This window comes from Triturus cristatus, chromosome 4_1 (assembly GCF_964204655.1).
Source record: "Triturus cristatus chromosome 4_1, aTriCri1.1, whole genome shotgun sequence".
NCBI classification, from domain to species: domain Eukaryota; kingdom Metazoa; phylum Chordata; class Amphibia; order Caudata; family Salamandridae; genus Triturus; species Triturus cristatus.
This window is the reverse complement of record NC_140585.1, coordinates 1,016,732,584-1,016,759,717: the sequence shown is the minus strand read 5'-3', so window position 1 is coordinate 1,016,759,717 and position 27,134 is coordinate 1,016,732,584. Positions and strand designations below refer to the sequence as shown.

General features: G+C 42.9%; 1 protein-coding gene across 1 annotated transcript in view; it reads left to right on the top strand.

Annotated features, from left to right (window-relative positions):
• SLC26A5 (solute carrier family 26 member 5) overlaps nucleotides 1–26,878 on the top strand; it is a 321,585-nt gene extending 294,707 nt beyond the window's left edge. Inside the window, exons 17-19 of the mRNA XM_085653953.1 lie at nucleotides 11,559–11,780; nucleotides 17,316–17,370; nucleotides 21,030–26,878. Of these exons, the coding sequence (XP_085510079.1) occupies nucleotides 11,559–11,780; nucleotides 17,316–17,370; nucleotides 21,030–21,193 (441 nt within the window). The 3' untranslated portion in view covers nucleotides 21,194–26,878. The remainder of the gene's footprint in view (nucleotides 1–11,558; nucleotides 11,781–17,315; nucleotides 17,371–21,029) is intronic.
• The last annotated feature ends 256 nt before the right edge of the window (nucleotides 26,879–27,134 follow it).

The window sequence follows — 27,134 nt, the reverse complement described above, 5'->3', positions numbered from 1 at the left end:
AGCGGAGCCATGTAGACGTTGAAGAGCATAGGGCTGAGGGAGGACCCCTGGGGGACTCCGCAGGTGGTAGGTGTAGGGTCCGAGAGGAAAGGGGGAGTCTGACCCGCTGCGTTCTGCCGGAGAAGAAGGAGCAGATCCAATCGAGGGCCTTGTCTTGGATCCCTGCGTCGTGGAGTCTGTGTATTAGGGTGCGGTGAGAGACAGTGTCGAATGCCGCTGAGAGGTCGAGGAGGATGAGGGCTGCTGTTTCTCCTTTGTCCAGTAAGGTACGGATTTCGTCTGTTGCGGCGAGGAGAGCGGTTACTGTACTGTGGTTTTTTTCTGAAGCCGGATTGGGAGGAGTCGGGATGTTGTGCTCTTCGATGAATGTGGCGAGTTGGCTGTTGATGGCTTTCTCGATGACTTTCGCTGGGAACGGGAGCAAGGAGATGGGTCTGTAGTTTTTGAGGTCGGTGGGGTCCGCCAAGGGTTTCTTCAGGAGGGGGTTGAGCTCAGCGTGTTTCCAGTCGTCAGGGAACGAGGCAGTTGCCAGGGAGCGGTTGATGGTGTGGCAGAGCATGGGTGCGATGGTGTCGGCGGCTCTGTTGAAAATGTGGTGGGGGCAGGGGTCCGTGGGGGCCCTGGAGTGGATTGACTTCGTTTTCAGTGTGTCTTCGTTGGTGAGGGCTGTCCAGTTGTCGATCGCTGGCTTCAGGCTGGCGGGTGTGGTTGGTGAGAGTTCAGTGTGTTGGTTGTCTTCGTCGAAGTTGTCGTAGATGCTCTTGATTTTGTGGTGGAAAAAGGTGCTGAGTTTGTCGCAGAGGTCTTGTGAGAGAGGGATGTTGGTGGACTCGCTGGTGGGTTGGGCTAACTCCTTGATGATGTTGAAGAGTTCTTTGCTGCTGTGTGCATGAGTGGAGATTCTGTCTTCAATCGCTTTTTTCCTTGTTTTTCTGATGAGTTGATGGTGGGCATTGGTGGCGGCTCTGAAGTTTTTATGGGCTTCTGTGGATTTGGTGTTCCTCCAGGCCTTTTTGAGGCGGCGGCAAGTGCGTCTGGACTCTCGAAGTTCGGTGGTGAACCATCTAGCTTTCTTGGCGTGGGTGTTGTTGTTTTTCTTGAGGGGGGCTATGGTGTTGGTGCTGTCAGAGAACCATCTGTGCATGGTTTGGGCTGTGGTGTTGGCGTCGTCGTGTTCCGCGATGGTTGGGGTGGAGTTGCTGAGTGATGAGTTTAGCTGGTCGTCGGTGATTCCGGTCCAGTTTCTTCGTGGGAGCAGGTGCTGGTGGGTGTTCTGAAGGTGAAGTGGATGCATCGATGGTCAGTCCATGGGAGTTCGGTGGTGTGGCTGAAGGTGATGGAATTTCCTGTTGTGAAGAGGGGGTTGAGGGTGTGTCCTGCTGAGTGCATGGGTTCGGTCACAATCTGGTGGAGTCCAGTGTTGTGGAGGTTGTCCAGGAGGGATGTTGTGCTGGGGTCCAGTTGGTTGTCGAGGTGGAAGTTGAGGACTCCCAGTAGGGTGTAGTTGGTGGACGCGATGGCATGCGGCAAGATGATGTCCGTAATGGAGTTGGCGAAAAGTCCACGGGGTCCAGGGGGTCGGTAGATGAGGGTGGAGGTAGGGCTGGCCAGTATCTTGAAGTGAAGGTGTTCCATCAGGTCTGTGGGCTCGTCGGAGAGTGTGCTCAGGCGGAGGGTGGATTTGTGGATGATGACGATTCCTCCTCCCGGGCGGGTGGTGCGGTCCTTCCTGGAGATCTTGGATCCTTGGGGAATGGCTGTGGCGATGTCCAGTCCCGAGGTGGTGTTGGTCCAGGTTTCTGTAAAGAATGCTACATCCAGGGTAGTGCTGTCGAGGAGGTCCCAGATTTCAGTGGCGTGTTTGTGGAGGGATCGGACGTTGAGGAGGATGCATTGCAGGGTCTTCGGTTCGGTTGTGTTCTTGCGGGCGGATTGCGCTGGGTCAGTGGTCTTGGCCGTGTTGCAGGTGTGCCGGCAGCGGTGACAGCTTGAAGGGTCCGTGGGTGTCGGCTGGTGATGCTAGCTTGCAGTTGTTGTTGCGTCCTGGGTTGAGAGTGTGGAGTGCCGCTGGGAAGTAGCGTTGGCGGTGCAGAGATCCAGGGTTCCTGGCGCTGGTCGCAGTCGGGTCGCAGACGGGTGCAGACAAGCTTGCCTTTGGCGGCCCGGCGGCTCAGCGGCCGCCATTAAGTAGGGGTCAGGAAGGGCTGGACAGCTGGGAGGCGAGCTGGATTGGGCCGGTCGCACTGGTCGTGCTGGGGGGAGGGGCCACATGGGCAGCAACGGCAGGGAAAAACGGGCTGAAGAAGGGGAAAAAAAGGAAAAAGGCAAAAAGAGAGAGAAAAGTGCAAATAAGGCAGCACAAGTGCAAGAAAGAGTGGAGGAAAGGCACAGAGGACACAGGAGAGTGAAAGGGAGATTGAGATGAGGGTAAAAAACGAGTGAAAAATGGAGGAAAGACAGAAGGAGAGTGAAGGGGAGCTTGAAATAATGGGAAAACGACAGAAAAAGTGCAAGAAAGAGTGGAGGAAAGACACAGAGGACACAGGAGAGTGAAAGGGGGAGATTGAGATGAGGGTAAAAAACTAGTGAAAAACGGAGGAAAGATACAGAAGGATAGTGAAGGGGGGAGCTTGAAATGAGGGGAAAACAACAGAAAATGGAGGAAAGACCCAGAAGGAGAGTGAAGGGGAGATAGAAGTGAGGGAAAAAACGAGTGAAAAGGAGAGAAAAAGCGGAACAAGAGAATGGAGACAGAGGTCCACTGGACCACCAGGGATGAGGCGCAGGCGAAACCTGCCGGTGGAGGAGGGCCTCGAACACCAACACTCGAGAGTGCAGGGACTTGGGGGAAGGCCTCACTTAATGGTGGAGCTGCGAGGGAGAGAGAGCAATTTCACTGACAATGAGTCAGTGGTCTTGCTCGCATGTCCCCGCAGCGGCCATCATTGAGTAGGGGTCGGGGAGGCCTGAAAAGCTCGGAGGCGGGGAGGGGAGCTGGATTGGGCCAGTCGCACTCATCATGCTGGGGGTGGGAGGGGCCGCAGGGGCAGCAGCGGTGGGGAAAAACGGGCGGAAAAAGGAAAAAAGAGAGAGAAAAGTGCAAATAAGGCAGCAAAAGTGCAAGAACGAGTGGAGGAAAGACACACAGGGCACAGGAGAGTGAAAGTGGGAGATTGAGATGAGGGTAAAAAACGAGTGAAAAACGGAGGAAAGACACAGAAGGTGAGTGAAGGGGGGAGCATGAAATGAGGGGAAAACGACAGAAAATTATGGAAAGACCCAGAAGGAGAGTGAAGGGGGAGATAGAAGTGAGGGAAAAACAAGTGAAAAGGAGAGACCACCAGGGATAAGGCGCAGGTGAAACCTGCGGATGGAGGAGGGCCTCCAACACCGACACTCAAGAGTGCAGGGGCTTGGGAAAAGAGAGCAATTTCACTGACAATGAGTCAGTGGTTTTGCTTGCCTGTCCCCGCAGCGGCCGCCATTAAGTAGGGTTCGGGGAGGGCTGGACAGCTGGGAGGCGGGGAGGGGAGCTGGATTGGGCCATAGCCATAGCCATCTAAGGGACATTAAGGCTATGCTTGTAATAATTACTGGATCTTTTGTCTCTGTTCTGGACTTCACATCATACATGGAGTTACAATAAAAGGAAAATTGCATTGTTTGTTTTAAAAATAAACATAAACCAGTAATAAACGTACTCATGCTTAGATTTTTCCTATGTAAGCAAGCATTGTTAGGCCTGGCTTGACAGTGCCGCTGTCTGCAAGTTCTAGTTTGACCAATTCTTTAAAATGTACATAGCGTGGGCTTTGTCTCCACCAATAGGAACACATTTTGATGTAACACTCTGCCTTCTAGGAAGTACTTTGTGAACAGGCAAGATGTAGTTTAAGATGATTTATTGAAGTAAGTTACAGGTAGAAGAGTTCTAGTGTTCTAGGAGCAACCTGCCTGGTGCTCAGCCCATTCTCCAACTGTCACACTTCACCTCACAGGCACCCAACATTCCAATACGCATCATCACTTCAACATTCCATGCAGTACACAGCACAATCACACTGGCTGAGCAGGTAGAGAGATAGTGGCAGGACATTCACAAGAACAGGATACTACATATCCCCCTTTCTTATATAACAGAAGTATAAATGAGAGGAACACAAATGCAGCTGAAAACCAGAAAGAAGATATAACAATGAGAACCGAGAAAAGGAATAAATCAGAGGAACACAAATGCAGCTGAATAGATGCAATGAAGTGAACAAAAAGGAGAGAGCGGAAAGATAGGTGGAAGTAAATGAAGAGGAAGCAGTAGATAAAAATAAACAGGTAGATATAACCCATCCTCCCCTTCAATAAATAACAACAGAACAGAAGCAAAAGTAAGGTATAAGAAGCAACGTGATAAGAGATTGACGGAAAAGCACTAATGACTACCCCCAAACACACCGACTGGCCAGACCGGCATGCAAGGAGGAAAGACATGGCACAACACAAACTAAACACATGCTTTACACTCAAGCACACAAAGTGGTGAAGGAAGGATCTCCTCCTAAACAAGGAAGAAAGATAAACACACTACAATGAGGAAAAAACAATGGACAAAGGAAGACTAACAACCAAATATAGTCCAGATTCCAAGGATGAGAAGAAGATAAAACATCACAAGGAGAATTGAACAAGCGAGAAAACAGAAAAGATGAGAAGAAAATACAAGAAGTATCACTCATCCACCCTGATTTTCAAAATGGAAAGTAATACAATGGTAGCATAATGTTACAAGAAAATGACCAGCAAAGTCGAGGTGTAGACTAAAAATAAACTGATTACTCATGTAAAGGTTAGTGACGTGAATAAGGTAAATGGGAATGACACCCATAAGGACAACCCTCGAGAGAGAGAGAGGATAACCGCTAGCAGAAATGGGACGAAAACCCAATAAGACACACCCTGTGTAAGGGTAATAATGTACCACTAGTAAGGGAAGATGGGACTAAAACCCATGACCTACCACTGACATAAGGGTGGTTAGAAAATATAAATGGGACTAACTCCCATGACCTGACCCTGGAAATAAGGGAGAGAAGATAATGTTAATGGGACTGACACCCATAACCTATCGCCTGGCATAGGGGTGAGTAGCTAGAGTAGATGGGACTTGGACCCATAACCAGGTACCCTAAGTAAGGGTATACACAACTTGAACCAGTGTAAATGGTAGAAAAACCCATAGAGGCGAATGTAATGTAAGCAAATGGGGCTAACACCCATTGAGACAAATGTTATGTAAGCAAATGGGGCAAAAACCCATTGAGACAAATGTAATGTGCCTTAGTATCATTGCTTGTGACCAGACTCTGGAAACGATTGTTTGCATATCTTATAGATGGGTACATAGAGCAGAACTCCAGTTTGAAAATTGACAAGGCTGATTAAATGTTAGCATTGAGGGTCCAGAGGCAGTATTGTAAGGAGTTTGCTGTCTAAAATTTGGAAAGTTACCTGGAGTAAATGGGGTTCATCCATGTCCTGTAACTGTTTGTAAAGAGAACCTTTAGATATGACTGAAAGAAATGCTGCTGTATTTTAAATGCAATTATCAATGTTTGCAATAGTGGGTCCTTTTTGGAAGCAGTGTGCTTGTATTTCAATCACATGCTGAGTGGAGCTTGGAGTTTCTGTCGCCATGATGTCCTCTTAAATATTAACTGGCCATTGAGTAGTGTTGCAGTTTTCTAATTGTTAACCCTAAAGGTTACATTTGTATTTTTAGTGTAGTGTTTTATAGTAAAATCAAAGACTGACATCCAAAGTGTGGGGGGGGGAGATCGATGGCAGACGTCGCCTGAAATCTGTAGATTTTGGGGGTGGGTGGGGATGTAATCGCAGTTAAATGCCTGGGCGTTTAATGTTCTTGACAGAAATCAACACCAGGTTTAAGTGCCGCTTAAAAACGTGGTCCAAACTGTTGAAAAAGCCATATTGCAGTTTCTGCAACTGGAGATCGCCACATGCCACAGTGGATGGAGCCTTTCAATGTGTGTAATGTAAGCAAATAGGGCTAGTACCCATTTCCATCTCTCTTATAGGGAAGAGTAAAATTTAAAGTGTAAACATGCGAAAAGAACATGGAAACAATTAAGCTGTGTACCCAATGTCCAGGAACACAATGTGATGTGCCAACGAATCCCACCAAACAATCCCATAGAGGAAAACCGGGGAGCAAAACAGTTCCTTAATTAAATGTTTCAACATCAGCCTGGAGAACCCTCACTACAAGTTACTGGCAGCTGTCTATTCACCATGTTTGTCTGCTGGTGGTAGGAAGATGTTTCTGTGAGGATCTGGCTGAATTCTACATTGCCCAAGTATTGGTATTTCGTGTCGCCCTGAACGCATGGATATTAAAGGGGATAAGGAGATGAATGGTATCACGTCCCCTCCGTGACGCGTCGCAATCTCCACAGTCAACCTTGGCATGTGCTCTTGTATGGAAATCTCACCACTTTGTGCCATCAGCATAGTGTTTAAAGTATCTGGCAGTGCATGTTTTGGTACATTGTGGGTGACGTTGTGGACTACGCAAATTACCCCGGCGTGGCATCTTCGTTTATATGCTGTCTACATTGCGTGATCTTGAGCACATTCACCTCTCCTCTCTAGGGAACTGGAATTTTTTAATGCGGTGCTTAGTTGAGTCAGGTTGCTGTTGTCGTGTCAATCAACACTGGTCGGTGTTTCAACTCCCTCGCTACATGCATCGAGATTACTGAGGCAGCGGTGGACTGAGGGGACTGCCTTATGTCTCTTACGCACTATCTGTGGTGAGTGTCTCAACATCTTTTGTTCTCCTCATGAAATACAACGTCCGGCCGGTGTAGCAGCCATTTAAACCGTTATTGAGTTGTTAGTCAGTGCGCATGCCTCTTGTCTCACTCGTAATGCCGCGCGGATCAGCTCAAGGAAGGGGGCCCTCTGTGACGACATGGCTGCACTGGCTCAGGGACACTGTTTGGCACCGGGAGCCATCCGGCACAGCATATCGTGCGTCCAGCCATCCTGTGTTTGGCATCTACACGAAAGCGGCAGGGTATGGATTATCCCGTCTTTCCATCCCGTTTACAGCGCGATCTAGTTATCTGTGGGTGTTCACCCCAACGTTGTATCCATGTTTCCTGTGGGATGTTGGCACACTTAGGAGGAGGAAAATGGTACTTACAGCGTGGTGGATTCTGTAAGTACATTCTGTGCCTGGCTTTCGAGCCTATTTCCGGTTCACTCAGTACTGCATCAGCATATTCCATATTGGGTACCAACCACAGGACCCTATATGCCCGTTGGACCTCTTCTTTGAGCTGGCAGTGCACAAGGGTGACCACCGGATTCTCTGTTTCACGTTGTATCCTAGCTGCCAGTGCACGAAGGTCTTACTAGACATATTCAGCTTCTGGCTATCTCCAGAACACTGGTATGTGACATGATTTCGGTGACACACACACCCTAAACGTAACAGTCAGCAAACGCTAATGTGATTTACACTTCTCTTTCTTGTGGTCGTCTTTGGTGATGTTTGAGGAGCTTCTTGGTTTCATGTGAGCTCTTTTGGTTTTCTGTAAATGTTACCACTTGGTAATGTACGATACTTTGGCAGCATCTGTAGGCTCTGTAGGTAGCTTCATCTTCAGGTTCTCTCTTGTTCGCCAGGTCCTTGAATTCCAGTTGTAACACGTAGGTTAGTCACCAACTCATCACCAAAATATGTGGTAATGAAGTCCAACAGGCAAGATCTAGTTTGAGATGATTTATTGAAGTAAGTTACAGGTAGAAGAGTTCTAGAATAGCAGCCCCATCAGGAGCAGCCTGGCCGCTGCTCAGTCCATTCTCCAACTGTCACACTTCACTTCACAGCACCCAACGTTCCAATACTCATCATCACTCCAACATTGCATACAGCACAATCACACTGGCTGAGCAGGTAGAGAGACAATGGCAGGACATTCACAAGAACAGGAACCTACATACTTCCTCTGAAATACATAAAGGACTATTTTACATTAGAAAAGTACACTCCATCATCATACTTTTAAAAAACATTTATCTCCCATATACATTGGAAACAGAAAGTAATTTGTTTCCCCAGCAAGCAAAGGTAGTAGGGGGATATATATATATATATATATATATCACCCCCAAACTTTCAGGATAGGAGCTGACCGGAACGGGCCATTAGTTTTGAAAATTTTGCGAAGATTATTCGTCAACCAGCGCCAAAATTATTGGGAATAGAATGTTACGATTTTCCTATGGATAATAGGTCCTAACTATAACTACCTACTGGCGACCGCCAGTAGGTTATATATATTATATCAGATTACATGTGGGTAGTCAAACAGCTAAAGATGTTTACTGGCTAGGCCTAAAAAGGTGAGCATTAAGGAATACTTTTTCTTGAAAGACTGCCTGACAAATATGAGAACTGATTGAGAGGAATAAAACAAAGCCGGATGGAGGCAGTAAAAGAAAGATTGTTTCAGTTTAATAAATTAGATCATATCTCTGCTTAGAATGAAATGTAAACATTTTTTAACTTTTTAAACACAGACTGCCAAAAACTTCGGAAATTCCCCCCCCCCCCCCCCCCCCCCCCGCGTGCCCTGATAATGCTACTTCAGTGGCCTATAGATAATTATATCTGTGATGTGTATTAAAAGTGCACTTAATAATCATCAATATTCTGTACACAGCAACTTTACAATCTTTTAAAAAAAAATATAGAGAGAGGATTTAGTTTTTGTACAGTTCAGCCTCTCATTAAGCGCAACTAGTGGATCACACATGTCCATGAAGGGGGGGGGGGTGTGCGTGTGTGTGTGTTTGTGTTTTTCACAGTTTAGACCTGGCCATATGCAAATCAGTCTTGACCCTGTGTCTCATGGGAACAGTCCAACCCGAATTGCCAAGCCAGGTCCTCCCTGGACCGGAAGCAAGCATCCTGGGAACGGTTTTGGGGTTTCACCCCTCATCAGCCAGGACAGCTTGAATCCAGTGGCACTGTGAGTCCGGGACCCACATCTGGGTATACCCAGCGCACTTAGGGCAAGAAAGCAAAAGACACACAATTGATGGCCGGAATGCAGAACAATTCAAAACATTCACCCCAGTCAAGAGATCTGGTTTAAATCCATCATTCTTTTGCCCACCATTCCACCCCAGTTTAGATCTGGCCATATGCAAATCAGTCTTGACCCTGTGCCTCATGGGAATAGTCCAGCCCGAATTGCCAAGCCAGGTCCTCCCTGGACCGGAAACAAGCATCCTAGGACTGGTTTCGGGGTTTCACCCCTCATCTGCCAGGATTGCTAGGCTCCGATTTCACACACACCAAACCATGAAACTTCAGCAGTTATAGTTACCTGAGCTAACTATAACTCACACCCCAAAATACACTGCTCATGACCTCATATATTGCATCACTGCTGTATGGTATGTAAGATGTATGGATATGTGAATAGGTATGTGAATGGTTCTGTGGGTGTGTGAGTGAGTGTATGAGAGACTGTATGGGTGTTTGAGTGGTTCTGTGGATGATGTCATCAGTGATGTCACTGACCATGTCATGAGTGATGTAATATGTGAGGTCATAAGCAGTGCATTGCAGGGGCTTAAGTTATAGTTAACTCAGGTGACTATAACTGCTTAATTTTTATGGTTTTGTATGAGTGAAATCTGAGCCTAACAATAACATCCCTTTAACCTTTGGTATATACAGCGAATTCCTAAGGTTTTTAAAAAAAAAATCCTATTTCCCAACTATAATGTCCCTGTAACCTTTGTTTTTTTTCAGTGAATTTCTAAGGTTTTTTAATGTTAATTCCCGACTATAACGTCCTTGTGACCTTTGTTTTTTTCAGTGAATGTTTAAGGTTTTGTAATGTTAATTCCCAACTATAATGTCCCTGTAACCTTTGTTTTTTTATTGAATTTCTAAGGTTTCTTTAATTCCTAGCTTGTGGCGAAAGGGGGTGGGGCCTCCCACAAGCACTCAGCAGTCCCACTGTGTGGGACTTACTGGAGATTTTCAGGAGGGGTTCTTGGCCTCCAAGGACCCTCAGCATCTAAGGGGACTTCATCCCCCAACCAGTAGTTTGCCAGGAGACGCATTTGCAGAGTGGTGGAGAAAGGGGGCAGGCCTCGGATGACCTCTCAGGAGTCCCACTGTGTGGGACTTACTGGGAGTAACAGGAGGGGTTGTTTGCCCCAAGGACCCTCAGCAGCCAAGGGGATGCAGTTGTACGCCAGGAGGACCCTTTGCAGAGTGGTTGAGAAAAGGGGGTGGGCCTCAGAAGACTTCCCCCAGGGCCAGCTTTAAAAATAAAATGTATTAGCAGAGTGGGACCACGTGGCCCACATCTTGAGGCCTATTTTGGTCCCGGGGACCCCATCACACGTGGCCCGGCAATTTAAAAATGGGGGAGGGTGACTGCGTGCCCTCCCCCGGCGGCTCCCTGCCTCCTGCAGGAGCCAGCATTGCTTTCAGACACAAGGAGCTGCTAATCATGCAGCTCCCTGTGTCTGAAAGCAATTTGTGTGCATCCCTGCCCGCTTGACAGCGGTCAGGGAAAAAGACGAATGCTCTGCTGTGGCTTGGTGGGAGCGGTTTTGCTCCTGCCAAGCTACAGTAAACAGATATGTCCCGGGGGGTGGACACCCCAGGACATAGCAGGAGCCAGCCATAGAGGGTGGCGGTTCCCAGGGCTATTATGGACTCCAGGAGGAGGGCTGCACAGCCCCCTTCCTTTGAAATAGATGGGCTGGCCCCAGGGAAGTCTTAGGTTTGTTTCTAGGATTGTCAGAGTAAATAAAAATAGGATCACTCAAAAGATATATATATAGATATATATATATCTCTATATATATATATAGATCTTTATATATATATCTTTGCTATAAACTTTCACAAAAGCAATACGAATACGAAACTCAGCAGCAATCATAGCAAATGAAACAAGAAAAAGCAATATTCAACGCAGCCCCCGCATTCTTGGCCAAACGTTTCGTAAACACATCTTTTCTTGGGCTCTCTACCACCAATTAATGAAATAGGTTGTTCATAGATATGGAATGGTTTCTTACCTGTAATCCCAGTTATCTCTCAGGGGAATCTCTATGGCCATTATAGCCTTCCTTATAGGCTGCACAATATTCTTTTTTTAAGTATTTCTACAGGCCTTCATGAAGAATGGCGAACATCTACACTTAAGTCCTGTTATGAAAAAGTGCTCCGGGATCCCCACACGTGGGCGGGACTATTTAGTGCTTATGACTATCAATGGAGATACCTTGAGAAAGAAATGTATTTTTGAGAACATAGATGAGCAAGCTTTGGCAAAAGAGGCTTAGGTGTAAAATGAAGTTTAAAATCTAATTTTGGATTATATTTTTTTTTTCTTTGTGGTTATTCAATAACTGATTTAAAAAAAATATATATTAACTGATATTTTCTTCTCTCTAATTTGGTTGCAAGTATTTTTCACAAAAAATTATTTTGTGTTTCACAGAGTAATGATGTGGAGATGGGGGCAAAGCATGAGCTCATTCAGGACGAGACCTTCACAAAGCTGCCTGAGAATGGACAAAGTGCATCTGACATACAGTTTCCCAACACACCGTCAGAAGAACTTGAACACTTCATGAAGCCTGGAACAAACATTCATTCAATCATTTTAGACTTTACTCCGGTCAATTTTATCGACTCTGTTGGAGTGAAAACACTAAAATCTGTAAGAGAACATATTTATTACGCATATTAATTTAGCATATTATGTTCAACATTAAATGATTTTAACTATAGCAGGACAAGTATATAATACACCTTATAGAAATACTAAGTGCACATACAAAAATAAATACTTACCTGTAAGTGTAGATCTCCAGAATTGGCACCTTTCATAGATTCACATGCTTGAATCATCCCTAACTTCAGCCAATCAGAGACAATCAGCTTGATGACCACACCCTGAGAGGTTGTCTTTCCTCATATTTGTTACAGCACTAGTGTGAAATAAAATGTATGAAGGGTGCCAATTCTGGAGAACTACTTTTTTATGTCTCCAAAACAGGATCTTCCATTGATTCCCATGCTTGAATCAGAACAAATAGCAGTACCACAAAAGCAGCATATTAAAGTAGAAGGTGGTACTGCAAGAGATGACTCACTATATTGGAAAATATGATGTAGAAAAGTCTGTCCAACTGCAGCATCTTTCTGTACTGTAGACTCAAGGCAATAGTGCATGTTTTTTCATGTTGCTGCATGGCAAATGTCTCTCAAGGATACTCCTGCAAACATGGCTGTAGAGGTTGACACTTGTTGTGGAGTGTGTGAAGATCTTTGCTTGTAATGTATTGCCCGCTTTATTGTGCCAGTACCTGATGGTCAAAGATACCCAGCGAGCAGCAGATTGTTTAGATATTGTGTGTCCTTTTCTAGGTGCACTAAATGCTAAAAGGAGTTGATCTGATTTTCTGAAGTTGCTTGTTCTGTCTACATGGAATGTGAGACATTATTTCACATCTAGAGTGAGTAGTGCTCCTTTTGCTGCCATGATAAGGTTTTTCTTTTTTTTTAAAAAGATTTACAGGGTAATTCAGTTGGAAATCTGAAGGTACATTAGGGATAAAATGAGGATTTGTTCTCAGAATGACCCTGTCATTATGGAATAATAGATAGGGTCCTAAAAGCTTGGATCACACTAACTCTTCTTGCAGAAGTTATAGCTAGGAGGAATGTCACAATTTAAAATCCTGCACAGGATCTATTATACTAGAGTTCTACTTCATAAATTGGGAAAAGTGTTGGATGAGAACTGTTTGCAAGGATGTGGCCAGCGTGGGACATTCCTTCATACACTCTGGGACTGTCCGCTTTTACATGAACTCTGGAAGGGGGTGACTCACAGACTGGAGGACTCTACTGATATTCAGTTAACCCTGGAGGCCCCATTGAATTTGTTAGGTCTATGGAGCGAATCTGATGCATCTGCCTACCAGCGCTTAATATTTAACGTGGAATTCCTCCTTGTCAAGAGAGAAGTATCACAGAAGTGGGGCACCTCTCCTATGATGAGAGACCGGGAAATGGAAATGAATATTAGCCACAAGCAGAAAAAGATGATCTGTAAGCTAAGAGGATGCCCAAAGAAATTTGATAAGATCTGGAAAGGGAGGATGAATGATGTATAGGGTACTTTAGCCGGTGACCTCAATTGGAGCTTGGTGGATTGATTGTTTGGTTTGCATATATGCTTTATTGTTTGGAGAAATCAATAAAATATTATTATAGAATAATGTCTTCCTGATAAAACTTTAAATATAATTTATGGATTGGAACAGATAGGCTCTTCATAACTTGGGAGAGAACTGTATTGAGTTGCCAAGGTATTGGTGGAGGTCTAACTTGTGGAAAAGCTCTAAAAAAAGCCCTTTCATGAATTATAGCAGACCATAGGGATGGTTGATTTGTTACTTTAGCACTTTATAGCTGCTATGTGTACTTTAATTGAAGAGTGAGTAAGACATGACTGGGACAAATGTGGAAGGTGTCGTAGAATTTGGTTTGGTTCCAAAGATATTGAATGCTAATGCTTTTGGGTGCTCTAAACGCAAAATAATTGTCATTTTGCTGTATAAGATCTGTTTGTGGAAACAGCTCTTGCTTTTGCTGAAATTTCTTTACAGTCTTCAGGAATTTTAAGCATTGGCATTCGTTGTGCTCCGGAGCCATACTGCTAATGCTAGGAAGCTGTGTCTGGGTGTGCTCAGCCGTTGTTGCGAGACAGGCGATTTGGATCTGCCTGCAATTGTATGTGTGGTCGTTCTGATAGAAGTTGTTCTGCGAAGCAATACTGCTTGCTATTAGAATGATTCTGCATGGTTCTTTCCTCATCTTGTGTAGTACTCTTGCGATTAGGGGAAGCAGAGAAAAAGTGTATGCAAAGGTTCTTCACCATGCTATTGAAAATGCATTCCATACAACCCTGGTAGGGGATAGCCACGGGTATAAAAAGGGCATTTCTAGTTCTGGTCTGTGGCAAATGGATTCAGATTTGGTGTTCCCCACCGATTGACAATCCTGATTAGTTGGGTCCAATTCAATTCCAATTTGTGACATTCTTTGTATGTTATGCTTAGGGCATCCTCCCATGAATTGTATTTTCCCAGCACATGTTCAGCTGTTATCTGAATTCTGTTCTATATAGCCCAATTCCAAATGTTTTGGACTTCTCATGATAGGGAGAGAGATCAGGTTCCTCCTGGTTTGTTGAGATAATACGTGGAAGTCGTGTTGTCCACTTCTACTAACATTGAACTCCCTTGTATTCTGTAGAAAAAGGATGGTTAGCAGAGTCTTATGGTTCTTAACTCCATAATATTTATGTGGAAGAGGAGTTCATTTATGTGTAAGTTGAGTTCGTTCTTGCTGCTAGGCCTTGTATGTGCACTCCCCAACCTTGTCGGGATACATCTGTTATCATGAAGTTTGTGTTTTTCTTGGACAAGTGTTAGGCCCTTTGAGATGTTGTCCCGATGGATGGAACCACCACAGTAACTTCCGGTTTTCTGTTGGAGCTAGTCTTACAAGTTCTTCAAAAGTACTCCAAGTTTGTGATCACTGTTTGCCAAATCTTCTTAGTATGAATGCATATGCAATCCGCAGTGTGGAATTAAATGAATATATGATGTAATAATTCCTACAACAGACTTGTAAATTCTGACACTAACTTTTTCTTTTTACAACAGTAGGCATGAGAGCTTGATTACTCTAGCTATTCTTTCCTTGGATGGAATTGCTTAGCGTAACTTTGTATTCAGGATTGCTAAAAAAAAAGGGTATCTTTTTTGGGGTGTCAGAGTAGATTTGTTTTTGTTGAGTGTAAGATCCAGGTTCTCCATGATTAGTTTTTACAGATCTTTTTATCACTCTCAGAGATGTTCTTCTAACCAATCACCGGGATAAGGAAACACCTGAGGTTCCAGCTTTCTCAAGTGTGCTGCCACTGGAGCCATGCATTTTGTGAATATTCTGATGTGCAGATTTGAGGCCAAATACTATTACCTTGAATTGATATTGATAGTCAGACTCTTCAAACCCTTAGATATTTTCTGTGGTTGGGATGTATTGGGATACAGAAGTATGTGTCCTGTAGGTCTTGGGTTGATAAATAATCTCCTTGCAGTAGTTGCAGCACTTCTTGAAATGTAATCATGCAGAATGTTTGCTTCTTTAAAGAATTTGTTCAGTTTGCAGTCGTCCAATATTGGTCTCCATTCTCCTGAATTTTTTCTTATGCGAAAGAAAAAAGAAACCAATTTTTGTTTGTGAATGGGCACTGGTTCTATTGCTCCTTTGTTTTATCATCACTAATATCTATGTTTATAGTAATTCTAGGCGTTGTTGCTTTTTTGGGATGGCCCAGAAAGAAGGGTTTTTTGTTATGTCCTTGCTTACAAGATCTAGAAACTATTGGTCTGTAGATATAGACCTTCAGTGGTCAATATAATAGGAAATTCTTCCACCTAGAGTGTAAATGTGAAGTGATGATGTGGCTGCTTGATGTTTGTCGCTGGCAGAAAATAGACTTCTGCTAACACCACAAAAAGGTTGAGGCCGTCATTGTCGTAAAGATCCTAGGGAACCAGCTACATCTGTGTCGGTTTTAATTGCTTGTAGAGCATTGTTGATGTGCTTACCAAATAGTGATTCAGCATCATATGGCATATCTAAAAATACGAATTTGCACCTCTGGTCTGAAAGATGTTGCTTTCAGCTAACCTCTTCTTCTTAGCAAAGCTGCACCACAAACAGCCTAAAGCCTGTAATAGCAATATCCATTGGAGTGCAATGTAATATTGGTTTGGCTTCTGTTTTTTTTATCTGACAGAAGAAGATCCAGAAAAGGAGCGATGGCCAACCACGTGTCTGCTATAACAAGCTAGAATTGCTTTTGCATTAGAACCTTTTATCATGGTGGTTGCCATTGCAGACAAAAGTTTTCCAATATTATCTGATCATGTAAGGAGAAGCAGAGCAGGGCATCACTGGTGCGTGAAATAGTTTCTGCGCTGCTTGCATTATGACTGAATCAGCTTCAGGATGTCCAATAAAGTATACTGGAGTATTGTCTGAAGCCTATTTTTTTTGTCCAGTCTAAGTAAAACAGCTGAAACTGTAGCTAGGTTTCTCATAGTTCTCAGGCCTCTTACCAGATATGGTCTGTAATAAAGATTAATCTCACAGATATTGTTGATCGTTCCTTAAAGTCGCAAAGGAAACAATCCATATCCTTGGTTGGCAAGTCAAATCATATTGAGGCAGTAAAGTTGCAGGATCCAGAAATCAAGAATAATATTCAGCCATCATTAACTGCAAATATTTCACTAGACTTCATGCAGTTTGCATTGTGGCTTGTTCTGTGGCTTGAACATGACTTTGAAGTGGTTCCACATAGTTCCAGTTCTGCTCCATATGTTCTTTGAACGTCAAGTAAGGAACTCTTGTTGAAGAATCTCCTTCGTTAATATATTGCGCCTCATCGTAGCTTTCCTCATCGTTATCCTGATTTTTTGTTGATAAGGTTTGACATATTTTGCGCTCTTTTGCCAAAAGATTAGAATATAAGTAGTAAATACAATCCTTATGAGGATGTTCACAGTGCAATATTTTCTTGCCCAAGTCCCACAAGGTCTAAATAAGCTTTTATTAGAAGAATCAGAAGTTTATACTTAAAAAATGGGATTCTAAGACGGAGAAAGTCCTTCCAAAATAGTTATTCTGGAATAGCCACATATCTGTCTGAAGAGATAAGCAGAGCTTAAAGGACTCCATTCGCATACAACGTGCAGTAGAAATCTGAAGAAAAGTAGCCTGTCAGGGTGTGGTCTCATTGGTTGAAGTTTGGTTCTTTTCTAATTATATGAATAGGCTACTAAACATTCTGTTTTAGGCTTTACAATGCATTCACATTAAACTGCTTTTAGAGATTACCATGGGACTCGCCGATGGGGATAATTCAAGCATGGAATCTGTGAAAGATCCAGTTCTGTAGAACAGGAAGTCATCAGAAAGGTGACTTAGGAAATAGATGGAATTAAACATATGAGAGAAAGAGAGAAAAAACATATCATTCTGCATCACGTATTTATTGAGTAGGGCAGTTTTGATGTAGCCAAATGAAAATGATATTTTAAGTCTAGTTTGATGTTTGTATCTTTATTAACCATTATAGCACTTTCATTTCCAAATGTACCCCTTATAGGTTATTAAAGAATACAGAGAGATTGACGTCACCATTTACATAGCTGGGTGCAGTGGTAAGTTTTTGTAACTTGTATTCATGCATACTAAACCGGTTTGATTGATTTTTTTTTCTACTGGTAAAGTATTATCTTTATAAACTGTAGGATTACTTTAGGCTCACATGTCAGCACCCGTGCTCATCTCCTAGTCACACTGCATATAAAATGAGCACTAAGTTATGTGGTAAAAATAGAATAAAGGATGCATTTGTGGCGCAGTTTAGTCAAGGTGTGCTTTCCTCCAAGTAGAAATTGTTACTATTTCTAGTAGCCATTCTATCACTCCTGTGCCACATTTAGGGTCATCATGTGTATTTGTGATCCTCTATATAGATGACTGGCTCACAAACATAGACACATTTCCCCCTCTCTTTGTACAATATCTATTTCTAAAAGAGATGGCGGAGAGCAGAGATAACTAAGTATATTAAAACTGGCATCAAAGAGCAGTTTGTATTGCGTTTCTAAATAAAGCTGCCTTGAGATTCTTCTTGGAGTTTAATTTGGTAGGGTAGTCGATATTAAATCCCCAATGACGCTGAAGCATCTTCTGAATTTTGATTGCTTTTGTTCTAGCAATAGGTGTTGGGTCAATCTCTTAATGCGGGCTGGTCATTTTTTTTTCAGGGTTGTTATAAGCTCCAAAAGCCATACATTTACTCAAAACACACAATCACACACCCTCCTGCTGACTGTAATGAAGTGTGTATTCACTATTAACATCTTGCACACTTTGATACTGAGGTTCATTGTTGAGTGGACCAAACGAATATATATATTTTAAAAAGAAATCATGCAACTTAGCAAGCCACCTAGGGAAAGGGCAGAAATGCACCATACTTACCATTTTATGGCACATTCCTGCTCTTTCCTACCGTTTTTGGCTGTCTAGCGTCATGCAAGGGTGCCTGCTTTGTAGGCAGGATTGTTTTTGTACAGGAAGAACCCTTGAGAGGCATTCTACGTGTGCTGCAGATTGCAGCACACGTAGAAAGAGGAAAAAACTAGGAAAAATGAAGAACTTCTCCTCGTCTCACCTAGGGAGGCATAGCAGTTTGAATCATTCTCAGGTCTACCCCTAATGGCAAGTCTGCGAAACCACCAAAATACTTGAGTGGATATGTGGTAACACCCACGCTCTACCCATGGAATGTCTCCCTGCCACAGAGTAACACAAGGCAGCGATTTGCACTGGCATGTGTTACTCTAGATTTATCAAGCCCTCAGGGCTAAGCAAGGTGTGGCTTGATAAATCTCATTTAGGTTTTGCGTCGCCCTTGCATGGCACAAGGGCAGCACAAGGGCGGCACAAAACCTTGATAAATATGCCTCTAAATGTTTCTGAACTCTTTCATTGCAAATATATTTATTCTAAAATGCGTAAACAGACTACATGAATGATTCTTTATAGCATTGTGCTCCTAACACTCAATTTTCTGGCTCAATGATTGTTTACCAACACATCTCCGACTCTCTCACTTTCTCTTTGTAACTGCCTTATTCGGACTGTTTATTCCCCTAAAAATGTCTGTTAAAATAATGTTATGATTACATTCCAAAATGTTAAATTTGCTACTTATGGTTAACTATGCAACGATAATCCCTCTGCCACATTAACCCCACACATCACAGAGCAATAGATTAATGAGTGCTATGAGTTAATCGATAAAAATTGAGTGACAGATAGTAGACTAGGACAACAATGAATGATTGATAGGTTAGAATTCATGTCAGTCGAACAAGTTCAATAGAAGGAAGTAGAAAAGTATCTAAATTATTGGTGGGAGATGTTCAATGTATTAGTAGCAGTCCTCCACTTCGGTGTCATGCTTTCTTTTGGCAGAGCATGCTGAAGCCTTATGTTAACATAGTATAAAACTAGGTAAGGGACACAGGTAGCCTAGCTTTAAGATGCTGCAGCCATACTGGAACTCAAATAGGAGATGGAGCCAGAGATGTAGGTGGGGAAGACGCACCCAAGAGAAACTGCTGTTTCAAATTTCTTGGTCCCTCACTTAGGCACCTATTCACGAGAATGTCACACAGTGCAGCGCAGCAAGTCACTTTGCTGCCCTGCGTGACAAGGAAAAGGCAGGAGTGTGTCATGATTTAAGACAAAATGGTACATTCCTGCCTTTTCCCCTGTGCTGATGCCCTTTTGGCAGCCTAGCGCCAATGCAGATACCCTTTACCCCCTTGCACCATGGTGTAAGGGTGCCTGCGTTTCATGCAGAATTTTGTTTGTGCAGGAAGGGACACTTTCCGGCGTAAAAACAATCCTGAGAGGCATATTCCTCTTTCTATGTGTGCTGCAGATGCAGCACACATAAATAGAGGTAGTAACAAGGAGAAATAAAGATATTTTTCCCAGTTACGCCTCACCTGAGAAGGTGTACCTTTAGGGCGCATTCCCAGGTCTACCAGTTCTGGTAAATTTGGGAATATGTCAAAAACCATGGGAGTTGCATTGGAACACCCATGAAACACCTTCTCAGGGCAGAGTAAGGCAATGCAGCGAATTGCCCTGCGTTGCCTTCATCCAAATTTATGGAGCCACTCAGGGCCATGCAAAGTGGCCTTGCATGGCTTGATGAATCACATGTAAGGTTTGTGTTGCTCTTGCACTACGTTGCGTGGTGCAAGTGCGACGCAAACCAGCACTTAAAAAGGCCCCTTAATCTTTATGGTGACTTTGTTAGACACAGACATTCCTGCTTCAGTCATGCAGCAGCTTAAGATACTGATGATGTGTTACAGAGATACTGCCCAGTAAGCCTTTCTTCTTGTGGCAGCGTGGATCTCATTCAGAGATGGAGAAGGAGTCACAGCTGAATGCTAGAGATCACAGCATATCCAGATCTGCATGGATCAAGACTTGGCTCCTGTGGGTGAGGTGGGGGTGGCCTGCCACAAGCGTGCAGGATGGAGGCAGCAAGTGGTGGTAGCAGCAGGATTCTTGCTGAGAACTGTAGTCCGCCCAGAATGAAGGTGGGGTACACAAAAATGAGCCTGGTGCTGCCAATGAACCATAACTGATGCCTGAAAAAGTGAATACCTGAAAGGAGAGCTAGCAGAGATGTAAACTCTGCGTGTATTTCTGGATGGGACCAATACAGTGGCCTACAACAGGTCACAGTAAAGAAGGGAACTGTAGCTGACTCCTTTTTTAAATCCCAATCGTTTGCCTAGAAGGATACTCGAAAGACCAGAGGTAAAAGATTCTGCTGATGAATTGGCACTGACTACAGGTGAGGGAATGCTGTTTAACAACTATAGTCCCTCGTTTTCCTATTTGGGATTCTTTAGTGCGATGGAACTGACATGAAAGGAACCAGGCACGGCGAACATTGAGCATCCTTGCAGTGAAATATTGGAAGTTTTCTTTATATTTTACTGGAGTTAGTGAGGCTAAGAGTGCAATTTGGCTTCTAATATGGACCGACTGTATTGAAGAGCTCCTCTTGTTACTCTGCCCTCCTGCTTTCAAACAAGAATGCAAAAATGGTTATTTTATTTTCTTTTAAAAAATGGAATGCTCATCTTATTGTTAATGGCCCTGTATCATAAGTTCAGCTTTGTAATATAATTTTGTGAAGGTTTGTTGGTAAGCAACCTATGTGATAGTAATTTACCAGTGTCACAGTACTGAAAACCTAACTATTCTTTTTCCCCAGGTCTAGTCGTTGAGGACCTTAACAGACTCGGTTTTTTTGAAAGCTCTATCAAGAAGGACATAATATTCCACAGTGTTCATGATGCCATACTTACCTGCCAACTTAAAGAGACTGCTGTGCTGGAGGAACCAATTCATAGTTCAGACACTGAGAGCCGGGCGTGAACACTGATGGACAGCGAGAACACAATACGCTTTGTCAACCAAAGCTCTGAGGAAAATTTCAATGTGCTGTTGAAATAGAGTAGAGCTGTGGCACTTTAAGGGAGATCGGACAAGAGCTAACACAGTGTACTTTGTATAGGAGCTGAATGATAACACGTATGTAGACTTAATTCTGACCCATCTTTTAAAATGCTCTGTGCCCACCAGCACCTTATGCATCACTTTCTTAGACACTGCAAATCTGTCAGCCTCTAGAACACATAGGAAGAAGAGCAGCCATGGTGTAAACGAAAAGGCTCAAAGGTGTCCGCCGCATACATTGAAAGTTCCTTGTTTATTCCCTATCTTGGTGGTTGATTGCAACCATTATGCTGCAGAATGGGTCTACTACAATACAGGCCCTGTTCAAAACCTCATTTGGAAATGTCTGTTATTGACTCGTTACTAGCTGGTATGGCAACTTGACCAACGCCTACCCCGGCCTATAGATATTGAGTGATCAGCATCACCAGCCAAGTCAGCGCTGTCAAACAGATTCTCTGTATAGGAGCACAAAGCCCTTACTGCCAAAAAGTGGGGCTGTGATTGTTTTCTGTATGCTTATTTCAGCAATGTATAGGAACTTCACATAGCCTTTCTTCCCCGCTCAGTATGTCATGCACTGCATTTTCTCCTTAGGTAAAGGTCAACCTTCACAAGAGAGACTCACAAAGTATTCATGAATACAGTCTAGTCCTCATTGTTGAGGGGGTGCAAGATATGTACACCCTGTTTCAAACTAGGATTTATAATGGTAGTGATGTGGCTCCTCTTTTATTTCAGGCTCCTAAATAACCAGTGAGCTTGGTAGTATCAATCTTGGAAGTAACAAATATTGCATGAAAGCCTGATTTGGAAAGAAGTAGATTTTTCCTAAATTCTGCTGGGCGTATAGGACATATTTCTGTGAATTGGAGAAGATAAAAGTCGGGTTAGGCAGATAGTAGTAAAACAACACTTGTAGTGCCTCATGAGTCAGCTGCAAATATAACGGGTACTCTTACACCAAACTCCTCACGATTTTGAATTTATGAAATTTTTACTTTAGAGTGTGGCTGCACTATAAATGGTGTATTGCACTTTTAATATTTGTATCCTGATGGCATTCAATCCATTCTCCAGCAGCAGTGGCCCATGCAGGTAAGAGCGGTTGGGGCCGGATGGGGGATGTTTGACAGACGACGTTGAGGGAAAACTAATTATGTATATCATTTTCACTCATGGTGGTCTGTCGAATCTCCTCCCCACGCCTCCCCCCCCCCCCCCCCCCCCGCTCTTACCTGCACGGGCCGCTCCTGTTCTCCACTGCGTTCTTTGCCCTCCCTTCACTTCTGCATGTGTTTTTTCCCTTTGGTTTACTTTTTTCTGTTATCTCACTGACTTCTATAACAACCCAGGACACCTAATCTGCTATTCCCACTGGTTTACATACTGCATTAATCTCCCTCAGCAGCCCCGTCTTCAACCTCTGTTTCTGCATTTTCACTAATGTAGAGTTGTCCAGGGCTTTGAATAGTTTTGATTTAACCCCTCTGCTTTATTATACATGTCTATGTCTAGCCTGCTTCCCCTAGTCCTAGTCCCCTAGTCCTGTGCTTACCAGTGTCCAAAGGTTCCTCTTCCGAAGATGGGCCATTAACTGCTGGATATGCAAGCTACCTCCTTGGCCTTCTAGTGGAACTGTTTGCCCTGACGTATTCCACTGCCAGTCTCTTAAGTGCCAAAGCTAGATTCAGTGAACTTCTGGTGGTGAACTATCAGTATCAGCACTCTTACTTCCTATGGACTTTCTGATTGAGGCCCTAATACTGAACTTCACATCCTTGCAGCCTCTATACACCTGCCATCAATATTCTGAAGTCCTCCCTAAACCATTGTGGAAGATTCTTTATATTGGGGTATGTGTATACATCAACAAGGGCACTATTTTGTCTCTCTCAGAGGTACTACAGGTCATCATAAAAGATTTATTCCAACCATGCATGTTGAACAGATTAAGCATAGTGGTTTCAGATAGCCCTTTCACTGATGCCTTCATCCATCCATGGAATGGCAAAGGAGTACAATTTCCTACTCTTATTAGTTCAGAAAGAGTGTCGGCTACAAAGGTCACCCATTCCAACTAGCCCTTCCTCCTGATTTTGATGGTAGACCCTAGGCAAGCGTTGGCTTCACAGGTTCTTAACTTTTAGAAATCTGCATGGATGGAATAGATTTTTCCGGGATTTCCATTTAGACATAAAGCTTCAGATTAGTTGACTAGCTAAAGATGCCTCTCGATATGCTGGATTTTAAGGTTTCGCTTCTACTGCAGATATTCTGGGACACAAAGAGAACATCCATGCCTTTTCCTACTGAGCCATCCTCTTGGCCAGGAGCAAATTACATTTTTGGGGAATGTGACCTTCACTAGTACACCTCCTGCGTTACTGTACATCTTGCAGGATTTCACAATACAGATGTATATGCACAGAACTGACTAAACTTTGCCCCCACAAGAATTCCAGGTAAAGTTCAACATATTGTGTCTTTATCAAATTGACTTCTTACTATGAGACAATTATTAGTATTTGCAGTTTGCAGATAGTTAGGATTTCTGACTCACATAACTTCCTTGGAATTTCCTTACTTCCTACATAAGTATCTGTAACATCACCCGGAAATTCAGTTGCAGCTGGGAATATGCAAGCCTTAGGAGAGACTCAACCTGGAGACAGATTCATCCCTTACTCTTCCTGCCCTTGGGGTGGCACACGTTTATTGATGGTAAAGGCAACTGAGAAAAACTCTAGATGTTCATATCACACAAATAAGTGTCCCAGACGTTGTTATTGTACCTTCAAAAAGAAAATCAGTCTTCCCACTTTCCCTGTTGATGCCTTGTCATGATTTACTATGTTGGCCATATCCAGTATAAAAGAGGATACTTCAGCATTTATTTGATAGCTGTGGACACTACAGGAATACTCCAGAGTTACCTTTCTCTACCTTGCCCCATTATCAAGTGACATGTCGATGGCACCATTTATGCTCTCGCAGTCTAAGATTCACAGCCACTCTTTTAGCATTCGAGTTGTTGAAAGTCTATCACTGTGTGGAACACGTTTTTCTCCATTGTTGGCTCAGCCAGTGAATACTGAATGGTATCCTTGGTAATTGCTTTAATTTATCAGTAGTGTCCCAGGGTTGATGGTACTGGTGCCCTGCAAAAGGTAGTTCAACCCTTTCTTTATATACTCACTGTTGGAAAATTGCATGGTCGAAAATTCAAGGATTTCTCCTGGAGATGCTACAGGTTTGAGTCCCTGTACAGTATGACTCAGTCATGCACTGTAAGAATCAATGTGCCCGATTCACAAAAGTAATCTGAGAGAAAATCCTAACTTTACGACTTTTGGTATTCACACAGGGCATTTAGGAGTAGTAAAGGTAGGAATCCTAACTTTACTACTCCTAAATGCCCTTTTTGAATACTGAAAGTCATAAAGTTAGGATTTTGTCCAAGTTAAACTTACGTTTTGGTAAATTTAAGACCAAAACGTAAGTTTAACTGAGAAAATCCTAACTTTAAGACTTTCGGTATTCACAAAGGGCACTTAGGAGTAGTAAAGTTAGGAATCCTAACTTTACTACTCCTAAATGCCCTTTGTGAATACCGAAAGTCATAAAGTTAGGATTTTGTCTCAGATTACTTTTGTGAATCGGGCCCAATGTCTTTAAAAGGAATAAGGCTGTATACACAATCAGATCACAAAAGGTATGTCAGTTTATAACTTAGACAAAACAAATCCAAAGGTTCTAGCTCGGTCAGAGCAGAGATGTGATGCCAAATGTTTTTAATGCTTAGAGGTAAGCAATCACTAAGATAGCTGTTAATATCAGAGGCCTCAAGATTATTCTGTGGGTAAATTGCTAAGCAAGCTCAATGCACTGTGACTCACCTCAGTGGTCAGAAAGCTACCTATGCTTTCAAAGGTGAATATGTTTTGGCTCCCATTCTCCCCCAGTCCAAATGTATCTTGGCTGCCTGGCCCTCTGTGCCAAATTCTCACACAACAGACCAAGGGAAACTCAACGGAGTTCTGGCAAAGAGGGCATACCCTCCCTGTTCATGTATGGGTGCACGCTTTGGAAGTACCCCATGCCATGCAGAGTTACTCTATTTGTTGGGGAAGCAATTACAAAAATGTGAAAAAGTGAATCAGTAGTTTCTGGCTAGCATAGCCACTGAGGAAGAAAAAAGGGAAATCCAAAATTATGCAATCATGGGACAGGAAGTTACTAGTGACTGCGCAAACCTAGACTATTGTGTGTATGTGTACACATGTAATACAACTATAGCCAGGCGTTGCATTGGTTTGGGCACTCCCCCAGGGCATATGTGCGATAAAGACCAAAATTACTTTTTTTCCATCTGCTCAAATACACTACAGAGATAGGGCACAAAACTAGGGCAATGGTTATCATGTTTTGCACACCGCAAAAATAAAAGGAAGTGTCATTTCCACGGGCTGAAGAGAATAGTGTCCCCTCAGTGCATGCATCCTACTGCCAAACAAATTAACGGTGCATCAGCAAACAGATGGGTGATCAGCTGTGAAAAACTTGGCGAAGTGCTTTTCACATACCTACAAAAAGGTTCAGAGTTCGGTGGTAGACCTCACTACGTGCACTCACTTTGCTGCCTTAATCATAAAATCACATATAACCCAATCAACTCTCAAAATTAACTCATAGTTAATCACATAAAGGTAGGTTTATATTTTTTTTTTACCTCTTAGCATAAAAATGTAACACCATTACGGTACATGCTGCAAAAAAAAAAAAAAGTTGTTTGCAAAGTTCAAACCTTCCAGGACGTTAGCCTGGTTACTATTGTTTGCAATATATCTCTGAAGCAGTTAAGGGTATACACAAGCTTTTTGCATAAATTCTGGCTTGTGCTAAAGTTACATTTAGCCGCATTACAGCCATGTATGATCCATACAAAAAACAACAAAGTTTGTAATATTATTTTAAGTCACAAGGTACTGTGATAACTGTGAACATCCTTTGGGCGGACGTATTGTACCACCATACACCGCAGGATTTGAATCTGCTTCCAGAAAACCAGAATGTGCCTCTGAGTAACCTTTATTGTAATTAAGAGGAACCATGGCAAAAACACTTTTGACTGTAATTCCGGTCTGTAAATTTGATGTCAAATTGCAGACAGTTGTTTTACAACCTGCTAACAAAGCCGATTTGTCATAATTCATGAGAAATTACCTTCAAGTTTACTTCTGAAGAAGCAGTACATTTTTTAAATCCTGAAACTCGCATAATTGGCAGTAATGTGTTCAATGAATATGAAAAACCCAATATGAGATGTTCTAAAGTTTACATCCAAGAAATGCGTTAATGAAAATTAGTTATTTTAAAGATTATACTTTTGTAAGTTTTATCAGAATATAGTATTGTTTTAAATATTTTAATGTACTTTATTTGTCTACATTATATATTTTTCTAGATATCTATTTTCATGTAAGAAAAATATATTGCCTTGATAGGTCAGTCATAATGTTGCTGAATATGCTTTTGTCCGTTTAAGTATTGCCCTATGTGTTCCAGATTTTTAAATTTCCAAATAAAACATTTTAATATCGATTAGTAGTTTTCTTCTTTACTTTGCATTGGCTGGCACAATAGCACACTAGTTGGAACTTTCCGTATATGCTATGCGGAGATTGAACTTCATCATGGCAAGAAAAAAAGCATGCAATATAAATATGAAGAAGGCAGTATTCTCATGTCTTCTGGCTCCTGCAACCCAGCCGAGAAGCAGATACTTAATGTTAAGATCTCTTTGTCATTCACAAAGGGCCCTATGACTTTGCTTTTGAACAGTCTCTTCCTCCAAGAC